Source organism: Scardinius erythrophthalmus (genome assembly GCF_964197995.2).
Source record: "Scardinius erythrophthalmus genome assembly, chromosome: 8".
In the NCBI taxonomy this organism is placed as follows: domain Eukaryota; kingdom Metazoa; phylum Chordata; class Actinopteri; order Cypriniformes; family Leuciscidae; genus Scardinius; species Scardinius erythrophthalmus.
In genome coordinates this window covers 22,317,177-22,337,049 of record NC_138228.1, presented here as the reverse complement: position 1 = coordinate 22,337,049, position 19,873 = coordinate 22,317,177, and the positions used below count along the sequence as shown (strand labels likewise).

The 19,873-nt window shown below is 36.4% G+C and overlaps 1 protein-coding gene across 1 annotated transcript in view; it reads right to left on the bottom strand.

The window, feature by feature from the left end:
- Nucleotides 1-7,100: 7,100 nt before the first annotated feature.
- Nucleotides 7,101-19,873, bottom strand: part of pak1 (p21 protein (Cdc42/Rac)-activated kinase 1) — a 63,982-nt gene continuing 51,209 nt past the window's right edge. Inside the window, exons 8-15 of the mRNA XM_081372260.1 lie at nucleotides 16,201-16,264; nucleotides 16,063-16,111; nucleotides 13,897-14,009; nucleotides 13,159-13,276; nucleotides 12,048-12,147; nucleotides 11,482-11,678; nucleotides 9,594-9,731; nucleotides 7,101-8,181 (exon numbers count right to left, since the gene is read on the bottom strand). Coding sequence (XP_081228386.1) covers nucleotides 8,095-8,181; nucleotides 9,594-9,731; nucleotides 11,482-11,678; nucleotides 12,048-12,147; nucleotides 13,159-13,276; nucleotides 13,897-14,009; nucleotides 16,063-16,111; nucleotides 16,201-16,264 — 866 coding nt within the window. The 3' untranslated portion in view covers nucleotides 7,101-8,094. The remainder of the gene's footprint in view (nucleotides 8,182-9,593; nucleotides 9,732-11,481; nucleotides 11,679-12,047; nucleotides 12,148-13,158; nucleotides 13,277-13,896; nucleotides 14,010-16,062; nucleotides 16,112-16,200; nucleotides 16,265-19,873) is intronic.

Here is a 19,873-nt window from a genome sequence, read left to right as displayed (position 1 = left end):
TATAGATGGATGGATGGATGGATGGATGGATGGATGGATGGATAGATAGATAGATAGATAGATAGATAGATAGATAGATAGATAGATAGATAGATAGATAGATAGATAGATAGATAGATAGATAGATGGATGGATGGATGGATGGATGGATGGATGGATGGATGGATGGATGGATGGATGGATGGATGGATTGGATGGATGGATGGATGGATGGATGGATGGATGGATGGATGGATTTATGGATGATTTATGGATAGATAGATAGATAGATAGATAGATAGATAGATAGATAGATAGATAGATAGATAGATAGATAGATAGATAGATAGATAGATAGATAGATAGATAGATAGATAGATAGATAGATAGATAGATGGATGGATGGATGGATGGATGGATGGATGGATGGATGGATGGATGGATTTATGGATGATTTATGGATAGATAGATAGATAGATAGATAGATAGATAGATAGATAGATAGATAGATAGATAGATAGATAGATAGATAGATAGATAGATAGATAGATGGATGGATGGATGGATGGATGGATGGATGGATGGATGGATGGATGGATGGAATAAACATAAAAACAAACAAATAAATGAATACATTTGTGTTGCTCCAAGAAAATGTTTCTATCTAGAAAATCTGAATCATAGACACGTATAACCCAATCACACAGCACACAGTGAGCATCCTTCATGTGAGTGTGGAGGGTGAGAGATGAACAGCTGCGCACGTCACTGTGAGCTCAAAGGCTCAATTCCTTCTCCCCTGACAGTGGAGAAACCTTGAGAAGTAATAAGCAGAGCGAACAGGCGTATTCCTTCTTTATGAAAACCCTCCTACGCTCATTAGCTCCTGACATGACGGATGGAGCTCAACTCACAGAGTAAAGTTGGAGAAAAGAAAGATGCCCTTCACCTGACTCATACTGTACCCTCATAAAAACCAAGCTTGAGAAACTGCTGAACAGTGAATATTAAAGCATTCATCACATATTCATTTATAAACTTGCATAATCAACAATGATAAATGATAGATTTCTAAACTTAAAATCATTGCATAATTCATAAAAATAACAACAACTTTTAACAGTGTTCATACAGGATGCTATTAATTACAATGGCAATAACAATACCTCTACGCAAACATTAAATAAACAATAAAGTGTGACCATCATTGCATATTCAAATATTGCATAACAACCCTGATAAACAATCCTAAATGACTGCAAACTAATAAACACCTATAATTAAATAACATATAATTCATTTAAGCAACATTTTGTGGAGCTATTCCTAATCATAATAATACATGGAAGCTGTAATGCAAAGCGCTAGCAAACATTGCATATGCAACATTCATACACAGTTTTATCCAGCAGTCTCAGAGTAGAACGGTATGAAAGGCTCACCTGATGTTGCAGTGTGTCTCTGCTGCAGTGAGCGCATCTGTGCATGTGTTCAGCATCAGCACCACAACACGCTGAAGACACACGCAGCGCTGTTACACTGACGCGTGGAGCTGAAGGTTTCACATTACCGCAGTGTGTCGACTGCCTGACTGCAGCGCTGCTGATGCAGGGACTCCACCGAGCTCAAGGGTATCCTTCACTCTTATGTAATTCAGCTCTCATGGTGCACAATGAGAGCTGGCAAGAAAAAAAATAAGATTTTGGTTGTAATTACCTCTGCATTCTGACGGGAATGTAGTCAAATCAAAAATGATTCAGACACCAGATATCATTTTTGATTTTTTTTTTACTAGTGGGTGCAGGACACTGTAGTTCATTTATGTAAGTGAGGATAGCAAAATAAAGTAAACTGTGACATATTATACCCAAAAATTCTTCATACAGTGGATTGCCAGTAAAACTGATTAAGATTTGGGACCAAAAATTATTTAGACACTTGACCATGACCTGACCATGTTTTGCTTAAGTGACTTTTCTTTATTTACTAATGCAACCTTTTTACACCAAAGACTGAACAAAATGAAGCATTGCTTGGTAATTGGTTGTCCTAAATTGCACTGTAAAAAAATTACAGTAAAAAACTGGCAGCTGTGGTTGCCAGAAATTTACCGTAAAAATACGGTAGCAACATTTTAGATTTTACAGACTTTACTTCAATTTACAGTAATAAACCGTATTTAATTATCTGATATAATGTTAATTTACTGACTTGTTGAAGTATTAATATCTGTTTTGTACCATAGTAATACACTGACAACCACCAATCACAGTGGTGATGAAAATCACATGATGAATTAAAGCTCATCACAAGCAAACTTTCACATGAAAGTTAATACTAATATATAAAAGCTGCACAGTGTCATTCATACAAACACTAAACACCATCATGAAATTTAAAAAATGCAATAAACATTAATTTAACAACATTAAATGTAACAGAAAACCCTAATGTCATAACTGATTAGAAAAAAATAAGAAAACTATGAAGAAACATAGTAATTTCAACAAAAATTCATCAAATGTGAAGTGTTACACAGGGAATTGTGGGAATGTCAATTTACGGTTTTTCACTATAAATTATACAGTGACTTGTTCTTTTTCACTTCCAAGAACTGTAAATTTAACAGTATTTTACAGTAAAATTACATTAAATACCGTTAGATCTATCACAGTTGTTTACCGTATAAAGTAAGGAAACTTTCTGTTAACCAATTATCAGTTTTTCACTGTAGCATTTTTACAGTCTTTGTAATGGTTATAAATGGGGAGGCTTTTTATTGACTGTTAGAAACAAATAATTATTTACTGTATGAGCTCAACTCCCAAAATCCCAGATGGTTCATGTTTTGAAAGGCAACTTTAGAGGCTCTTGTTGGTTAATGCAGAAAGCAAGTATGAATTACCATTGGTTAGTTTAATCCATTAAATTCAATGGTGTGTTTGCCTTTCTCTTCTTCATTATTCATTTCTAGGAATATATACAGTACTGGTCATGCAGTATATTTCCATCCAGTACTTTAAATGCTTACCCAACCTAAATGTTTACAGTATCTCTGCACTGGAAACTGTGTGGGTTTATGAGAAGTCTGTGTGTTCTGTAAATAAACAGTGTATAACAATAATACATGATTCTAGCCGCATTTTAGCTAAAAAGGCTCTATGGTGCCATTTCAGTTTTACAAGTTGCCTACTTACAAGAAAACAGCTGCCAAACATACATATTGAACACCACTCACATTGATTTTGAATTACTGTAATTTGAACTTTGATTAAACCGCTAGACCTTTATCATTTCACTTTTTCTATAGATTTCATGCACAGTACGTGTGAACCCGTGAATAGATGGATATAATAATTTTAGTTATTATGTCACCTCTCGTTTGGCAGAAACATTTGATGCAATGCAATGAGATTACGTGCAAAGATTTCCAACAACGCACACACAATAAAATGTTTTACAGCTTCTATATTATTGTATTGACTAAGCACCCCCCCCCCCACCCACCAAGTAAGTTACACTATATCATTTCCTCACACCGTCACTAGAATTAACTGGAATCCTTTGTCTTTCCAGTGTTGTGTGTGGCACTGGCAGATTTCCAACCCATTAAATGCCACCTCAGCAGTACCTCGGAAATGATTGCACCAAGAGGAAGGAGAGAGAATCGACAAGGGGGTGTTACAGTCACTCCTTTACATAAAGCACGTGAGGAGGGGCACTGCTGTGTTTCTACTTGACAGATAATAAAAAACCTTGCTGAGCCTCATTCCCTCTAGACGATCTGCAGTGCTGCAGAGGAACACAGTTACACCCGATTCACACTGGATGCGCGAAGGGAACAGAAGCAACACAGACACATAGCCTACTATAGGCCTATATACATAGAAAATTACGTATATACACTCACCGGCCACTTTATTAGGTACACCTTGCTAGTACCGGGTTGGACCCCATTTTGCCTTAATTCTTCTATACAACATTATGTGTCCTGGAAGTTCCTCAGAGATTTTGGTCCATATTGACATGATAGCATCACACAGTTGCTGCAGATTTGTCGGCTGCACATCCGACTCTCTCTTTCCACCACATCCCAAAGGTGCTCTATTGGATTGAGATCTGGTGACTGTGGAGGCCATTTGAGTATAGGCATTGTCATGTTCGAGAAACCAGTTTGAGATGATTTGAGCTTTGTGACATGTAGTGTTATTCTGCTGGAAGTAGTCATCAGAAGATGAGTGGTAGAACAATACTCAGGTATGCTGTGGTGTTTAAATGCTCATTTGGTACTAAAGTGAGCCAAGAAAATATCATCCACACCATTACACCAACACCAGCCTGAACTGTTGATATTGGCAGGATAGATCCATGCTTTCATGTTGTTTATGCCAAATTCTGACCCTACCATCATCAGACCAGGCACCATTTTCCCAATCTTCTATTGTTAAATTTTGGTGAGCCCATGTGAACTGTAGCCTCAGTGTCACCGGTGTGTTCTTCTGCTGCTGTAGTCTGTTTGCTTCAAGGTTGGACATGTTGTGCATTTAGAGATGCTCTTCTGCAAACCTCGGTTGTAACGAGTGTTTATTTGAGTTACTGTTGCCTTTCTATCAGCCGAACCAGTCTGGCCATTCTCCTCTGACCTTTATCATCAACAAAGCATTTTCACCCACAGAACTGCCACTCACTGGATATTTTCTCTTCTTTAGACAATTCTCTGTAAACCCGGGAGATGATTGTGCATGAAAATCCCAGTATAATCAGTTTCTGAAATACCCAGACCAGCCCTGGCACCAACAACCATGCAACGTTCAAAAACACTTAAATCTGGTGAATGGAGGTGAGCGGAGTGAGTGCATGTAGTTTATATGGTAAAACTAATCTTAATGTTAGGAAATAATTCTAGTTTTAATCATTTAAACAGGCGTTTGAGGTTTGGGCAAAAAACTCATGGCAATTATGTGTAACCTAACCTATTTAGGCAATTTTTTCACAGTGCTGAAAGTCATATATATGGCCACTGTGAAACACAGAACACCTTGTATGATTTTACACTGAAATGTGTTATTTTGACCATGCACTGTGGCTTTAATTCGCATTTGTGTGAATAGCCCTAAATCCCACACTGCACTGCAAAAAATAGCTGCATTTTTGTTTGTGTGTGTGAAATTTTCACTCAGAAATTGCTTGTAAATTTAACAAATCATTACAAAGAATCAGCCAGTTAAACTTATTAAAAAGTAGAAAGACTAAAATAGTTTTTTCTTGTAAAATGCGCTCCAATTATATTTATTTTCAACGTCAAAATGTTTTTTTTTTTACAGTGAGCTCTGACCATGGAGCAAATGGACTGTAAATTGCCTTATCATCTGTAAAATAACCCCCAAAAAGTAAGCAGTAATGCCAAACAAGCAACCAAAATCCTGCGTTGCATAAGCAAGAATGAGCCATTCAGCCATTCTGGTCCAGTCCACATCCCAAAATCCATTTCACAGACCCAAGAAAGCAGCTTATACGTCCAAGAGCATTCATAAGATTGTTTATAAAAATACACAAATCTTTCATTGGTTGTTGGGGGAGGTCAGAGATTAGCATGTGGTGCGTTTTGTGTCTTGCAATGTTGTTGTTTTTCAGATCAGGATTATTGAATGCCATTTCATTGCAACAATTCACAAAAACTCCCTCTCAGAGAGGCTATAAAAAGAAAATTCTCCTATAAAGGGCTTTTCTCTAGTGATCATGCTTCAAAAGTGTAATTCTAGACAGAGATGATGATTTTATTAAGCCGTATTGCCTCAAATACAACTAAAATGCATATATTGAAAGGAATGCTCAGAAAAAAAAAGAAAACTCGGTCATCATTCACTCGTCTTTCTGATGTTCCAAACTTGTTGGAAGGCTTTAACAAAAGTAGTTCAGGTTGATGATGTCGTATCTTTTTGGAGTTTCACAGTGTAAATCACCATTGTTGCATAGAAAAATACTCCTACTTCAACATCTCTTTTTGTGTTTGACAAAATAAAACATGGGTTTGGAACAACATGAGAGTGAGGTTAAAGACAATTCTTGGGTGAACGATTCCTTTCACAGTCCAGCTATTCTCACAAAAAGCAGACAGTAGACAGAACATTTTGTTCAAACACTATAACCAATTCACATTATGGTTTTGCAGTGTTTTATAACAGTGAGTGGGTCTCTGGTGATTTCCAGCTAATCATCTCAGAAGCGTAACGGAAGTGCAGTAATCCTGAGAGTGCACTGAAATGAAAATTAAAACCTTAAAACCTATTTGACCCTACGTTTTATGGGTTAAACACATCTTTGTGAATAATAAGCAGAGTACAGAAACATACTTAAAGCCATTCAGTTAAGTAAACAGTGACTGTGTTCAGAGTAGGAAACTAATGCATTGCTTACTTTGCAGTACTGTATGCACCGTACTTATAAATAAAGTTACACTTTATTTTAGGGTATTCATGTTCAAGTATGCATTTAAGTACTGAGTAATAATAAACTATACATGTACTTTCTTTTTAGGGTTTGGGTTAGGATTTTGGTTTGATTTAGGGCTAGTTGCATGTAATTATGTATAATTTATAGTTATTATTACCACAGTAACTACATGTAACGTGTAACAAGGACACTGTAAAATAAAGTGTTACCATAATTATTGTGCATTATGCACACAGTACAGATCAGTTATCATCTGAAAATCTTTTAACTTTTACCTATAATTTTTTATATATTTTAAAGAAAATCCTCATTATGTCCAGACTATCATCCAATTATAATCTCTCTACAATCTCATCCAATTATAATTATGATAAATATTATTTATTATGTATTTAAAAGTGATTTACTTATTTATATTTTAATAAAGATGTGTGTGAAAACGCTTACATTTTTAATTAATAGTGAATTGAATCACTTTTTTACTCTTATATTTGAACTTTTTGGAATTTACACACTAAATGAATCTTTTTGATGAAAAGATTTAAAAGTTATTAAACATGACTTGCAGTCGAGAGCATTGCATTGTGGGATACAGCACATGCAGTGCGCCATTCTGAACACAGACAGCAACAGCAGTTACAACACCAAAAAAACACCCGGACACTGTGATTAATTCTGAAGTTTATTCGTCCCATTTCATTAAGAATTTCGATTCGTCAAAAGGCCTTATAAACAGTTTATGGCTCGCAGAGATACTGATTGCTTACAGGAAAGATTTTCTTCATAAACAAATCCCATCAGTCCATTGAACTGGCAACAGATTGCATCTTCGTGGGTTGTGCCATATTCGTACTATTCGTTTAAGGCCAAAGGGTACATGAACGCAGCATCAGAACATTTCAATTTCATTAATGTTTGTGGCAACAAACCATCTTAATGCACAGAATGCACTGAGGTTTTTTTCATTTTCCGACATGTGGAGAGTTAATGGGACAGAACGGACCTCAGGTGGTCGTTTCAAAACTGCATCTGAAATGCAGTCTCTTCATGCACAGGCATCCTTCATAGTACCTCAAATCAATAGTCTGTTACAGATCATTAAGTTTCAATATCAAAAAATGTGTATCGGACGAGATCTTTCTGTCGATGAGATCGCGCTACAGTCGTGCCACGCATCAAGTCGCGATCTCAGCTAATCTATGAGCCGACAAACGCACATACGCACTCTCACACATACACTTAAAAAAAAAAACATTGTAAAATGAACAAACAAATAACCGACATGAAAACATGAATCATGTTCCCATGATTTGACAGGCATTAAACACAAAATCAAACAAAAGAGCAATAGAAAAACTGACAGTGAGACCCAGAGAAAGTCAGCCGGTGAAACACGGGGGCAAATCCCCCATAATGCTTTGGGCCTGACGCACCGTGACCCTTTATTTTTCAGTGATGTCATCATTTAGAGCCTTTTTCGGTGACCGCAGCGGTGACTGCAGACACCCCCTCGGACCCCATCACAGCAGCGCTAGAGGACGAGGGACGGATGAACCCTCGGCATGAGAGCTCCTGACCGGGGCGAGAGAGAGAGAGAGAGAGAGAGGGCTGACGGGACGGGGCGAAGGACAGGTGGGGCCGGGGGTCGTCCCGGGAGGGGGGCTAGCGGTTGTTCTTGGCCGCCTCTTTAGCCGCTATGATCAGTGGAGTGAGGCTGGACAGAGGCTTGGCCACTTTCAGGAACTGGTGCTGCAGGGAGAAGACAGAGACGTCTCTTATTAGGCTCATCGAGACTGCGTTTATTGGATCAAAAATACAATAAAATCAGCAATATTTTGAAATATTATTACTACAATTTAAAAAAACTGCTTTCTATTTGAATATATTTTAAAATTTCATTTGCAAAGCTGAATTTTCAGCATCATTACTTCAGTCTTCAGTGTCACATGATCCTTCAGAAATCATTCTAATATGCTGATTTGCTGCTCAAGAAACATTTCTTATATATATCAATGTTGAAGACAGTTGTGCTGGTTCATATTTTTGTAGAATTTTTAGTTCAAGATTTGACTTTTATGAACAGGAAGCTCAAATAAAGTAACATTATAAAAGTCTTTACTGTCACTTTTGGATCTTACTGACCCCAAACTTTTGAACAGTAGCCTAATGCATATTGACAACATGTTAAGGGTTCTATTATGTATTAATTGTAAAAATGTAATATTTATTAAGTTTCTTTTATTGTCCATACATCACACGTATTTCAAAAAGTGTTTAAACGTTTTAAACCTGTGGCGGCTAGAGTGTGATCTGTGGATTTCAGTTCTTATTGTGAAAAATCCTTTCTATTTTCTGCTCCCACTCACTCTAATAACTGAGATTTCCAGCAGCTTTTCACATTCTTTACACAAGTTTCTTCATCCGCCTTATTTAATGCACAATTGAGTCATATAATGTGTTACACAACATCACTACTGATGCTCTCATACTTTCTCTAGAAAGTTCTGGCAGCACTTTTATTCCAACCAACAGACGTGATTTTTCTAAATCAGATGTGAGTGTGGGAGTGACATAAGAGCAGGAGGGAGAGATGCTTTTATGGAGACCAGACTGAATGAGATTACCAGAAAATCTAAAATCATTTGAGAGAATATACACAGTACATAAGCAGCCTTTTAATTCTTTTAAATATTATAGAAATTATTGCTACACATTAAATGGGTCAAAAATGCTCTCTAGGTAGGCGGCTCACTAGGTTTTGAAACACACGTAATGTATGAAGAACAACAAATTATACTTAAAAAAAAAATCTAAAGATCAGTTTATTAAATAAATGTTTTATCAGTTAATCAGTAACTAAATACAATTAATAAAATAAATAAAAAACTAAATGACTTTCTAAATTGACAAATATAATCATTTATAATAGCCAAACAAATGATTTGAAATGCACTTTTAAATCTTTAAAAAAAATAAAATAATTTGCATGACTGATTTATAAATTGGTTTATTTTTTACTTAATGAACTGATACAGCTGTATTTTAAGCCACTATTCACTGATCTATAAAGGTCAAGCATTAAAGATTGATACTGGAAGGTAACATTGTTTTTGTAATATTGACAATCCATAAATAACTCTAACACACACAAACACACACACCTGTAAGAGCTCCTTGGCCGAGTCTCTCTTCTCCACATCCATTTCCAGACAGCGGTTTAAGAAGTCGCGAAACACGGAGGAGAGTTTCTCTGGGTTCTGCAGTTCTGGAGTTCCATTGGTGGCGATGAGGTACAGAGCCTGGACAACAGCAGGGGTTAAAAGTCACACAAAAACCATGAACATTAACTACAGCACCAGTTGCTTTCATTTAAAGGGATAGTTCACTTTGAAATTAAATTTTGGCATGTTTTAGCTTACCTCAAGGGCATCCAAGATGTAGGTGTCTTTGTTTCCGCAGTAGTTTCAATTTTGATATTTTTAGGTCAAACCGTTCTTGTCTGTCAGTCATATAATGCAGGTCAATGGTCACTGTCTCAAAGAGCAAGCACAGAGTCCAAATTAAACATTTCCCCATCGTAAGAACACATTGATGGCCTAAGACACGAAACGAGCGGTTTGTGTGAGAAAACAAACAGTATTTATATCATTTTTAGCTCTTGTACACTTTCCGGCGCTTGTGCAGACTAAGCCAGAACGCGCGGACACGTCACACACCAGGAAGCACGCGCGCCCTCAGATCACTTGGACGTGGTTGTGTAGAGGTAAAAACGATATAAATACTGTTCGTTTTCTCACACAAACCGCTCGTTTCGTGTCTTAGGCCATCAATGTGTACTTACGATGGGGAATTGTTTAATTTGGACTTCTCTGTGCATGCTCTTTGAGACAGTGACCATAGACCTGCATTATATGACTGACAGACAAGAACGGTTTGACTTAAAAATATCTAAATTGAAACTACTGCGGAAACAAAGACACCTACATCTTGGATGCCCTTGAGGTAAGCTAAAACATACCAAAATTTAATTTCAAAGTAAACTATCCCTTTAAAAGGCTATTTGAAATGTTCTTGTCTAAATTAAACTTGAGGAATAACCAATCCAGAGGTTTCCAAGAATCTACAAACAGTCCAATATTTGCCCTATTGTTGCCTCAAGTTCACAACTACTTCTCACTAGTCACTACTACTTCATTTTTGTTTGCCTCAAACAGTTTTTGCAATGTCATTGAAGATAAAAGTGTTTAGAGCTGATGGAAGTCGATATTAACTTGCTTTCTGTCCAAATGAAATAATTTTCCATCATTCTTTCTGATGCTGTTGACATCAGGGAAGCATCTCTGATTTCACTGGTGCACATGAGGCTATCATTGAAATAATTCAGTGATTTGAAACAAAGGTTGGATTTCATCATCAACTTGGGATCACAAGTGAACAGCATTAGGTCCATATGTGCAGTTGGTCTTATGCTACAGCTTCACATTCCTCTAGTCCAATTAAATTTTTTTCATTTTGTATGTAAGCTGCTAAATTTTAGCACTCTGGAACAGATATATTATTAAAATTATTATATAGATTTAGATAGAGTTTTGTTCCACTCTTTAAAAGGCAATAAAGACGATATTAATAAATATATAAACATTTAGCATTGACAGATTTTACGATTATGTTTCTAGATTTTGCATCTTTATTAGTATTGAACAGAATGGGTTTTTCAATTGCATCTACTTATTTAAACTTTTTTTTTTTTGTAATTATGCGTCTTAAAATCTATGTAATTTGATTTCTTGCTTTATTTATTTTTTCATTTTGTATGTAAACTGCTACATTTTAGCACCAGGGAACAGATATATTATTAAAATAGTATATACATTTAAATAGTGTTTTGTTCCACTCTTTAAAAGGTAATATTATTTTGTCTTAGGTGTCCCAGCAGAACTATGTAATTTGAATATTGCTACTATCACAGGAAAACTTTGCAAAAACTTCTGAAGTGACTTGATAAGATGCACATATTATTGAGTTAGGTTTAGATGTCTTTAATCTTACCCTCAGAGGGTTTTCGTTGAGGTACGGCGGTTCGCCCTCTATCATCTCTATAGCCATGATGCCCAGGGACCAGATGTCCACTTTGGGTCCGTAGGCCTTACGGGTCACCACCTCCGGTGCCATCCAGTAGGGCGTCCCCACCATGGTGCTTCGTTTGCTCTGTTCAGGAGTGATCTGAGCGCAGAAGCCGAAATCAGCTGAGGGACACAGACAGACAGATGTTTAGACCGCCTGGTGTGATACAGTCACTTCATGTGATTTCAAAAATACAGCAGGAATAGTGAAGCATGGTCATAAAATGGATTCTTGCTCCCTCTACAGGTCAAAAGTTACACAGGTGAAAACATCACATTCAGCCTCCCTTTAAATCATAATCAAAGCCAACGGTGAAAAACGTAATGATTATCAGTAAGACCTTATTTAAACAACACTCAATGCCAAGGTTCAGGTGCATATGTCACTAATATGCATACAATTTACAATCCAGAACGGCCTTAAATGTTTTAGATAGAAAAACTGAAACACAGATTAGAAGACAAATATTTGTAGACGAGTTGTGCACTCACTGAGTTTGACAGATCCGTCCATGCCCAAGAGAATGTTGTCACTCTTGATGTCTCTGTGAATAACCTGATTCGAGTGAAGAAACTCCAGGGCTTGTAGACACTGCATGGACAAGAACAACCCAGTTAGCACATTAAAACATGTAACCTAAAAGCAGTTTCAAACACTAGTGAGCTGCCTAGATAGACAGCATGCATTGCAAACAAGCTCTGTGCAGTGTTATTTTAGTATTATTTATATAGTATTATAGTTTTTAGTAATATTTTGAATTTGCTTTTATTTTATATTTATAGTTTTTATTTTAATTTTAATTTACGTTTAAGTCATTTTGACGGGATTTTATCAGTATTTCATTTTATATTTCAGTTTTACAAATTTTACCCCTGGTTTCACAGGCTTGAGTCTAGTCCCAAACTAAAATGCATGTTTGAGACGTTTTAGCTGAAAGCAACTTGCATTGGAATATTTTAAAATATGTCAGTCCCATTGTTTTGTCTCAAGATGCACACCATGTGTTTTTTTCTAAAGCAGGTTTATAAAAGCTACTTATACGCCCTAATTGAACTAAGGCCTAATCCTGCCTTAATCTAAGCCCTGTCTGTGAAACAAGGCCTAAGAAATATTGCATTGGCAACTAACTGAAATAAGTTTAAGCTGAAGTTTTTCATCTAATATTTGTATTAGTGCTGTCGATTGGCGATTAATCGCATCTAACATAAAAGTTTTTGTTTATATAATATATTAATATATGTGTTTAAATATATATAAAAAAATAAATAATATATATATATATATATATATATATATATATATATATATATATATATATATATATGTATATGTGTGTGTGTGTGTGTGTGTGTGTGTGTGTGTGTATACAGTATACACAAACTTTAATAATTTGGGTGCACTGTCTATGTTTATGATAATTAAAATATTTTGTTGTTAGCTTAGCTAACATTGAACTCTATTGGAATTAGCTGATTCTCTGTGCGTTTTTTCTAAGGAACACTATTGCTGCCAATGCAGTTCCATTTCACTTAAGATTCTGCCATAGATATCTAGACAGATATATATTTTTTTTTTGAGAGAGTTGAATAATTACACACTCACTTCCCGACAGACAGCGGCGATCTGCGCTTCATCCATACAGGTTTCCGTCACCACGTCTGTCAGGGAACCTCCAGCCAGATACTCCATCACCACCCAGAGCTCATCCCCCACCAGGTAACTATGCCAACAAGACAGCATCGTCAACAGACGCCACATCGCTGAGTGATGCAGCGGCATCGCCGTGACAACAGAATTATTGGATGTGTCTGCTTTTATTAGTGCAGACATGAAGAAATTCACCTTGGACACAGAGAAAGGCTTTGGACAAAGCTTTGGATTTTTTTGAGATAACAATACTTGTTTTTAAAGAAAAAATATTTTAAATTGTTTAGTTCTTTTTTTTCTTTTCTTGAGCGTAATCTGAAAAAAAAAGTGCAGGTACAAAAAGCAGAAAGAAAAATAAAAAATTTTTTTTTTAAAGAAAATATAACAAAAAATAAAAGAAAAATACAACAAAAAATAAAAAGACAAAAAATAAACAAAAAATAAGATCACTTGAAAATTAAAAGAAAATAACAGAATTTAAGAAAAAATAAACGTATATAGTAAAAAAAAGAAATACAACTTAAAATAAAATAAAACAGTTAAAAAATAAAAATAAACAGAATTCTTTTATAAATTCTGTGAGAAGAAAAAAAAAACCTTTGACATAATTTTGCTTCTAAAGTATAAGCGCTATAAAAAAGGGTATTTTAACAGGAAAACCAGATCAATTATTGATTAGGAAAATGATTTTACCTGTCCAGGTAATTGACGATGTTGGGGTTCTTGTTTTCCCTCATGACTAAGATCTCGTTGATGATCAGCTCTTTCTTGGGCTGCTGCTGTAGGTTCATCTGTTTGATGGCCACCTGAAAGACCAAACATCAGAATGAAAGCTTTTAGACACGCTTGAAGATTAATCCGAGTCTTTGGCTCCATTAGGCCCGTCTCTGAGCATCTCTCCATTAACATGAGTGAGAGTTAGCTTTGAGATGAGTTCTCTTTGTGTGTAGGTAAGATTACAGCGCTCGCTCAGCTCAGAGGAATGTCGTCAGATCAATAACACATGCCGTATCCCCTGATTCATTGTTATCGATCAGCCGAAAATGTCGAAGTCTCTGTCGGAATCGCATTAATGATGACGATAGGTGCCCTCTATTAACCGAAAGAGCATGTGGACACTGAAAAGCCTGTCGATATCTCCAACTCCATGATTGGAGTTCTCCAAATAGACACAAAATCATTAACCCTATAAGCAATAATAATAGTGATGCTTGCCTTAAAAGTGGTGTTTGGTAAGTAGTAACCTAGCGAGTTCCATTTTAAAGGAATAGCTCACTTAAAGATGAAAATTCGGTCATCATTTACTCACCCTCAAGTTGTTTCAAACCTGCATGAATTTCTTTCTTCTGCTGAACACAAAAAAATATATTTTGAAGAATGTTGGTAACCAGACAGTTGATGGACCTCATTGACTTCCATAGTAGGAAAAAAATACTATGGAAGTCAATGGGGTCCATCAACTGTTTAGTTACCGACATTCTTCAAAATATCTTCTTGCAAAATATCTTGTTCAGCAGAAGAAAACTATTCCTTTAAGCATTATATTTGTTGGAATAACATAATTTAACGTCTGCACTACGTCATGCATGTGTTGAATGTTGTTTTAACCTAAATCAGGAAATGTTATAATGGCCAGAGCTGGACAGTAACGGAGTACATTTACTTGAGTACAGTACTTAAAGGTGGTATCAGTGATTTCAGGCCCAAAAATATATATATTTTTTTTCCTAACAATCTGCTAGCTGCCCGCCCCATAAGCATGCCGTCAAAAAAACGCGTCTCTGTAGGCAGCCTAGGCTCTGAGATCTGCACACAAAAACAAATGGTTTAGCCAAACACTCAAAACCAAAACAAATAGTGTTCCAACCAATCACCGACAGAGGGAGGGTGTTGTGAGTGTTCCAACCAATCACCTCCCTCTGTCGGTGATTGGTTGGAACACTATTTGTTTTGGTTTTGAGTGTTTGGATAAACCATTTGTTTTTGTGTGCAGATCTCAGAGCCTAGGCTGCCTACAGAGACGCGTTTTTTTGACGGCATGCTTATGGGGCGGGCAGCTAGCGGATCGTTAGGAAAGATTAGATGAATGTGATAAAAATATTTTTGGGCCTGAAATCACTGATACCACCTTTAAGTACAATTTTGAGGGATCTGTACTTTACTCAAGTATCATTTTTGGGGAGTACTCCTGACTTTACTCAAGTACTGTACATTTGAGAGGTAAATATTGTACTCTTTACTCCGCTACATTTCTATCCATAACCGTGAGTACCCGTTACTTCTTCTTCTAAAAAAAAAAAAATTTGGATTGTGCAGGCACCACTGATCGGGACAGCCTATCAGCAATCACCTTCAGCTTTCCACCAAAGTCAACTCCATGGTCAGATTTAGATAAGAGACGAAACAATGGACGAAACAATGGATGAAGACACAGCAGGTCCATCCCGGGAATGTGCCAACCCGTGGCCCCAGCTCGCCAGACTATTTCAATTTTCTGAACAAGTTAATGATAGTTTTCGCTTCAAGTGTTTGCTGTGTTTACCAATGTAAGCACTGTGGCAGTAGTAATGCAATATTTAGAAAATGTACTCTTGATACTCAAGTACTTTTAAAAACAAGTACTTCAGTACTTTTACTTAAGTAGACATCTGACTGTAGTACTTTTACTTGTACTTGAGTAAAATTTAGCAAGGGGTATCTGTACTTTTACTCAAGTAATGAAGCTGTGTACTCTGTCCGCCTCTGATAATGGCATATTGCAGATGAGCAAACACTCTTCTTGAAGAAAACACACGTCTAGATGACGTATGTGGCATCAGTGGAGAAACGCATTTCTGGCTGGCACCTCAAAAGTCTCACCTCTTGTCCCGTGGCGATGTCTATGGCTGTGTAGACTGTTCCAGACGCCCTGATGAGGGAAGGAAGTGAAGATTTGGATGAGTGTTTGAAGATTGTGGGATTGGGCATAAATGATAAGATATCCATCATAAAACTCACCCCTGGCCAATCTTCTCAAATCGCGTGTACTTCTTCTTCGGGTCACCCACGCTGACTATACTTCCTGTGGAGTGAAGGTCACATGTTATCTTCAGAGATATAACAATAAAAAACAAACACTTCAAAAAGAGAGAGAGAGGAATGGTGAGGAAAAACAGCAGCATTTTAAAAGACAGAAAGAATGAAAATGTAACACTTCAGGGTTTGTGACAGAGCTGCACAACTTATTACATTTATAATCAAAATCGTGATATGATTTTGTGCAATTATTAAACTGGAGATTAGAAGGCGACGCTGAGAGAAATATCAGACAAAGGTTAACTGGAGGGCCTTACAATCATAACATAAAATAGTATAAAAGTAATTAGTAGTAAATAATTTATGCTGTTTATATTTTTATTTTATTGCAGTAAGAAATATAAACTTATTTCAAAAATATTCTGTTTAATAATCTATTTAAATATTCTAATAAATAAATAAATATATAATTTTTATGTATTTATACACAATTTTGCTTCTTATGTAAATTCTTATTTTCTTTAAGAATTATATTTATAAAAATATAAAATTAGAATTTTTACAGGTAAACAAAACCGAATATTATGTTTATTTTATTTTAATCAAAGTACCTGTGTTCCAAACAATGTGTGTCAAACGTTAACCAATATATTAGCTCTGCTCAACTTTATGACATTGCCAATGGTCTCCGTTGCTTGCGTTTAGCTGGAAATCACCAACAGCCATCACTTTATAGTTCTATTCAAATGCTTTGTTCTAATAGTCTTTTGTTAAATATTTGTCAAAAAGTGTGATATAACGTTTGCCAAATCAGGCCGCCCTAGTTTGTGAGTTTGTCCCCTCAAATTGGTCCCGTATAAGAAGAGGGATGCTCAGCTCTAATAGGACACTGAGATCAGACTTCAGTCAGACACATGCTGTGGAGTGAGAAGCAAACGATCGTTTCCAGTCAAAGCGAGTTGACCTAGCAGAAGAATGAGAGAGAGTGGGGGGATGAAAAGGCCTCTAAACCTTTGGGAAAAGACAGATTTACAGGCAGTGAGGTAACAGAGGCTTGGAAAAGACAGAAAGGAAGAAGGCCGAGGGCTGATCAGAGTTTTACGACGTCTCTGAGTCTTAAATTCAGGCCACATAAGGGAAAGACAGGAACATCTTCAGTTCCACGTGTAACCCGGCAACCGTTGATGAATGGATGTTTTGGATGAAGAACGACAAATCTTTGGCCAAGAGGGGCCTGAAGTGACAGAGTGGGGCAGGAAAGACACACTGGATGGCTGCAGCAGCATCCCGTTCTTACCAGTAGAGGGCGATCTGAGCACGTCTGTAGCATGGGGTTTTTAATAAGATACAGGTTCTTAGAAAGTCATGCATCTCTTGGGCCGCTCATAAAAAAAAAATGACTGGGAATAATTTCAGCCAAAATTACATGCTAAATAATAATAATGCATATAAAATATAGTAAAAAATACAACTTAGATGCACAAAAAAATGTATGAATGACTCAAGCAAGAAATAAAAGCATGTTGGAATTTGTCAAAAACAAATACACCACACATACTTTATATGTCATATAATGTGCAGTCAGCTGGTTATAAACGTAAAAAAAATAAACCTTGACAGGGTGACGGGACATTGACAGCAATAATGACTTAGTGACAGCCAGGGCCATAGCTAGAGGATTCAGGGGCCCCTGAAAAAATATTGATGTGGGCCCCCACCACCCTCCACCAATATCATATACTGTAAATAGATAAGCATGGAGGCCCACATATAACAGAAGATGGTGATGTTGTTGTAAAAACTTTATTTTAAAAAGTTCAATGTTTGTATAAAAATTACAACTAATAAAACTAACAAAAAGCAAGAAATTGTTAAATAATAATAAAACAGTAACAGCAAAATAATGTTTTTTTTCCCCATCAGTGTGTTATAGTTCATAAATCAAAAAGTAAACATTTAGAAATTAGAATAAAAAAATAAAATCATTTATAGTCTTATTTTTTAATAAAGATAATATGGAACTGGTAATATTATTAAATAAATTGAATAAATGTATTCATCCAAGTGCAGTGTGTTGTAGGCTATTCGTGTTTTATTGATGTAATAAAATACATCATCAGCCGGCAGGTCAGGAGCATAATGCGATGCGTCGTGACTCGTGTACATTTTTTAAACTCTATTTACAATAGTGTAAAAAGACAGGAATTTTGACCACCTAATCATTCGGTGGATCGTGGTGCGCAACGATAATGAAGAGTGACAGTACCGACAGGCTGAAGACGGTGGTTTTCTTATTCCCAGCGAAATAACAATACAACCTGTCTTTAAGAACGTTTTGATCGACTGGGATACAACAACTCTCCTGGCCTCCCTCTCCTTCTTTTCATGGCGTTTCTGGTACACTGATTTATGTTTTTTTTCCCCCTGAAATGTTTCAGTCAGTTGCTCTTCCACCAACTTCATCGTTAACTTCAGGCACTGCCGCCTCAACTCTGATTGGTTCTGTTCACAAACTGGGGTGGGACTTACAATTTTATTGGGTCCTTCTGATGTTTGTCACTGACTGAATAATTAATAAATACTTTAGATCGGACTAAACCATTTTTAAGGAGATAAGAGAAGCAGATATTTGGAAAAAATTTTTAATGAGATTGCATGTTTTTGTTAGCCTGGCTAACGTCAGACCTAGTCTCATTGAGACGTGGTCTGGGAACCACATGTTCATTTTCTCGTATTTGAGGCGTGGTTTACGAATGCCCAGAGCCGTTTATTGGGCGCTACGAATGTCTATCAAATGCACTTGTACGTAGCTCATAGCCAATCGTTTCAATTATACCAGATGACGTATGTAGAGCGACAGAAATTCGACGAGGAAGAAGACGAAATAAACTAGCGTTCTAAACTACTTAGAACACTATCTAAGGCTGCAACGAAAGGTAACTTCGCGTCTGATGCCATGTTGGATCCATAGATATAAACAACCTGCTTCGGTGTGTCGCATAGACGTCGTCATCGTCTTGCTGCTCCCTCCCCGTTCTGTGATTGGTTCCCTTTTTGAGGGGAAAATCTGGTCCATGGTGTCCAGGCTGCCTAGCAGTGTGAATAAAATCGCGCTGGGGGAAACCCAGGCTATGTTTTTGTAGTTTTCATTTAAATCTCAGGTATAAAACTAATATAAATATTAGAATTATTTATTCAACAGGGGCCTATATAGTATAACTGCTGGATTTTGTGGGGCCCCCTGGGCAGCGTAGGCCCCTATAATTGTCACCACCTTTCACCCCACTAGCGACGGCCCTGATGACAGCACATTATCCTACTTATTACAGGCCTGTTTGCTAAATAAATTAATAATTGGACATGAAATATTGATTTGTATGCAAATTATTATACTATTATACTAATAGAAAGAGACCAAAAGAGAGACATGGAACTAGCATAGCTATGTGAAAACTCAGCTGTCAGGAAATCAAAAAAAAAAAAAAAAAAAAAATCTAATCGAATAAAAAAATAAAAACGTCTATAACGTTTTTAATTTGTGTGTATATGTGTATGCGTATTATATATATATATATATATATATATATATATACAGTGCTATGCATCAGTTTAGACACCCATACTAAAGTTGACTAAAAAGAGGAATAAAAAATCA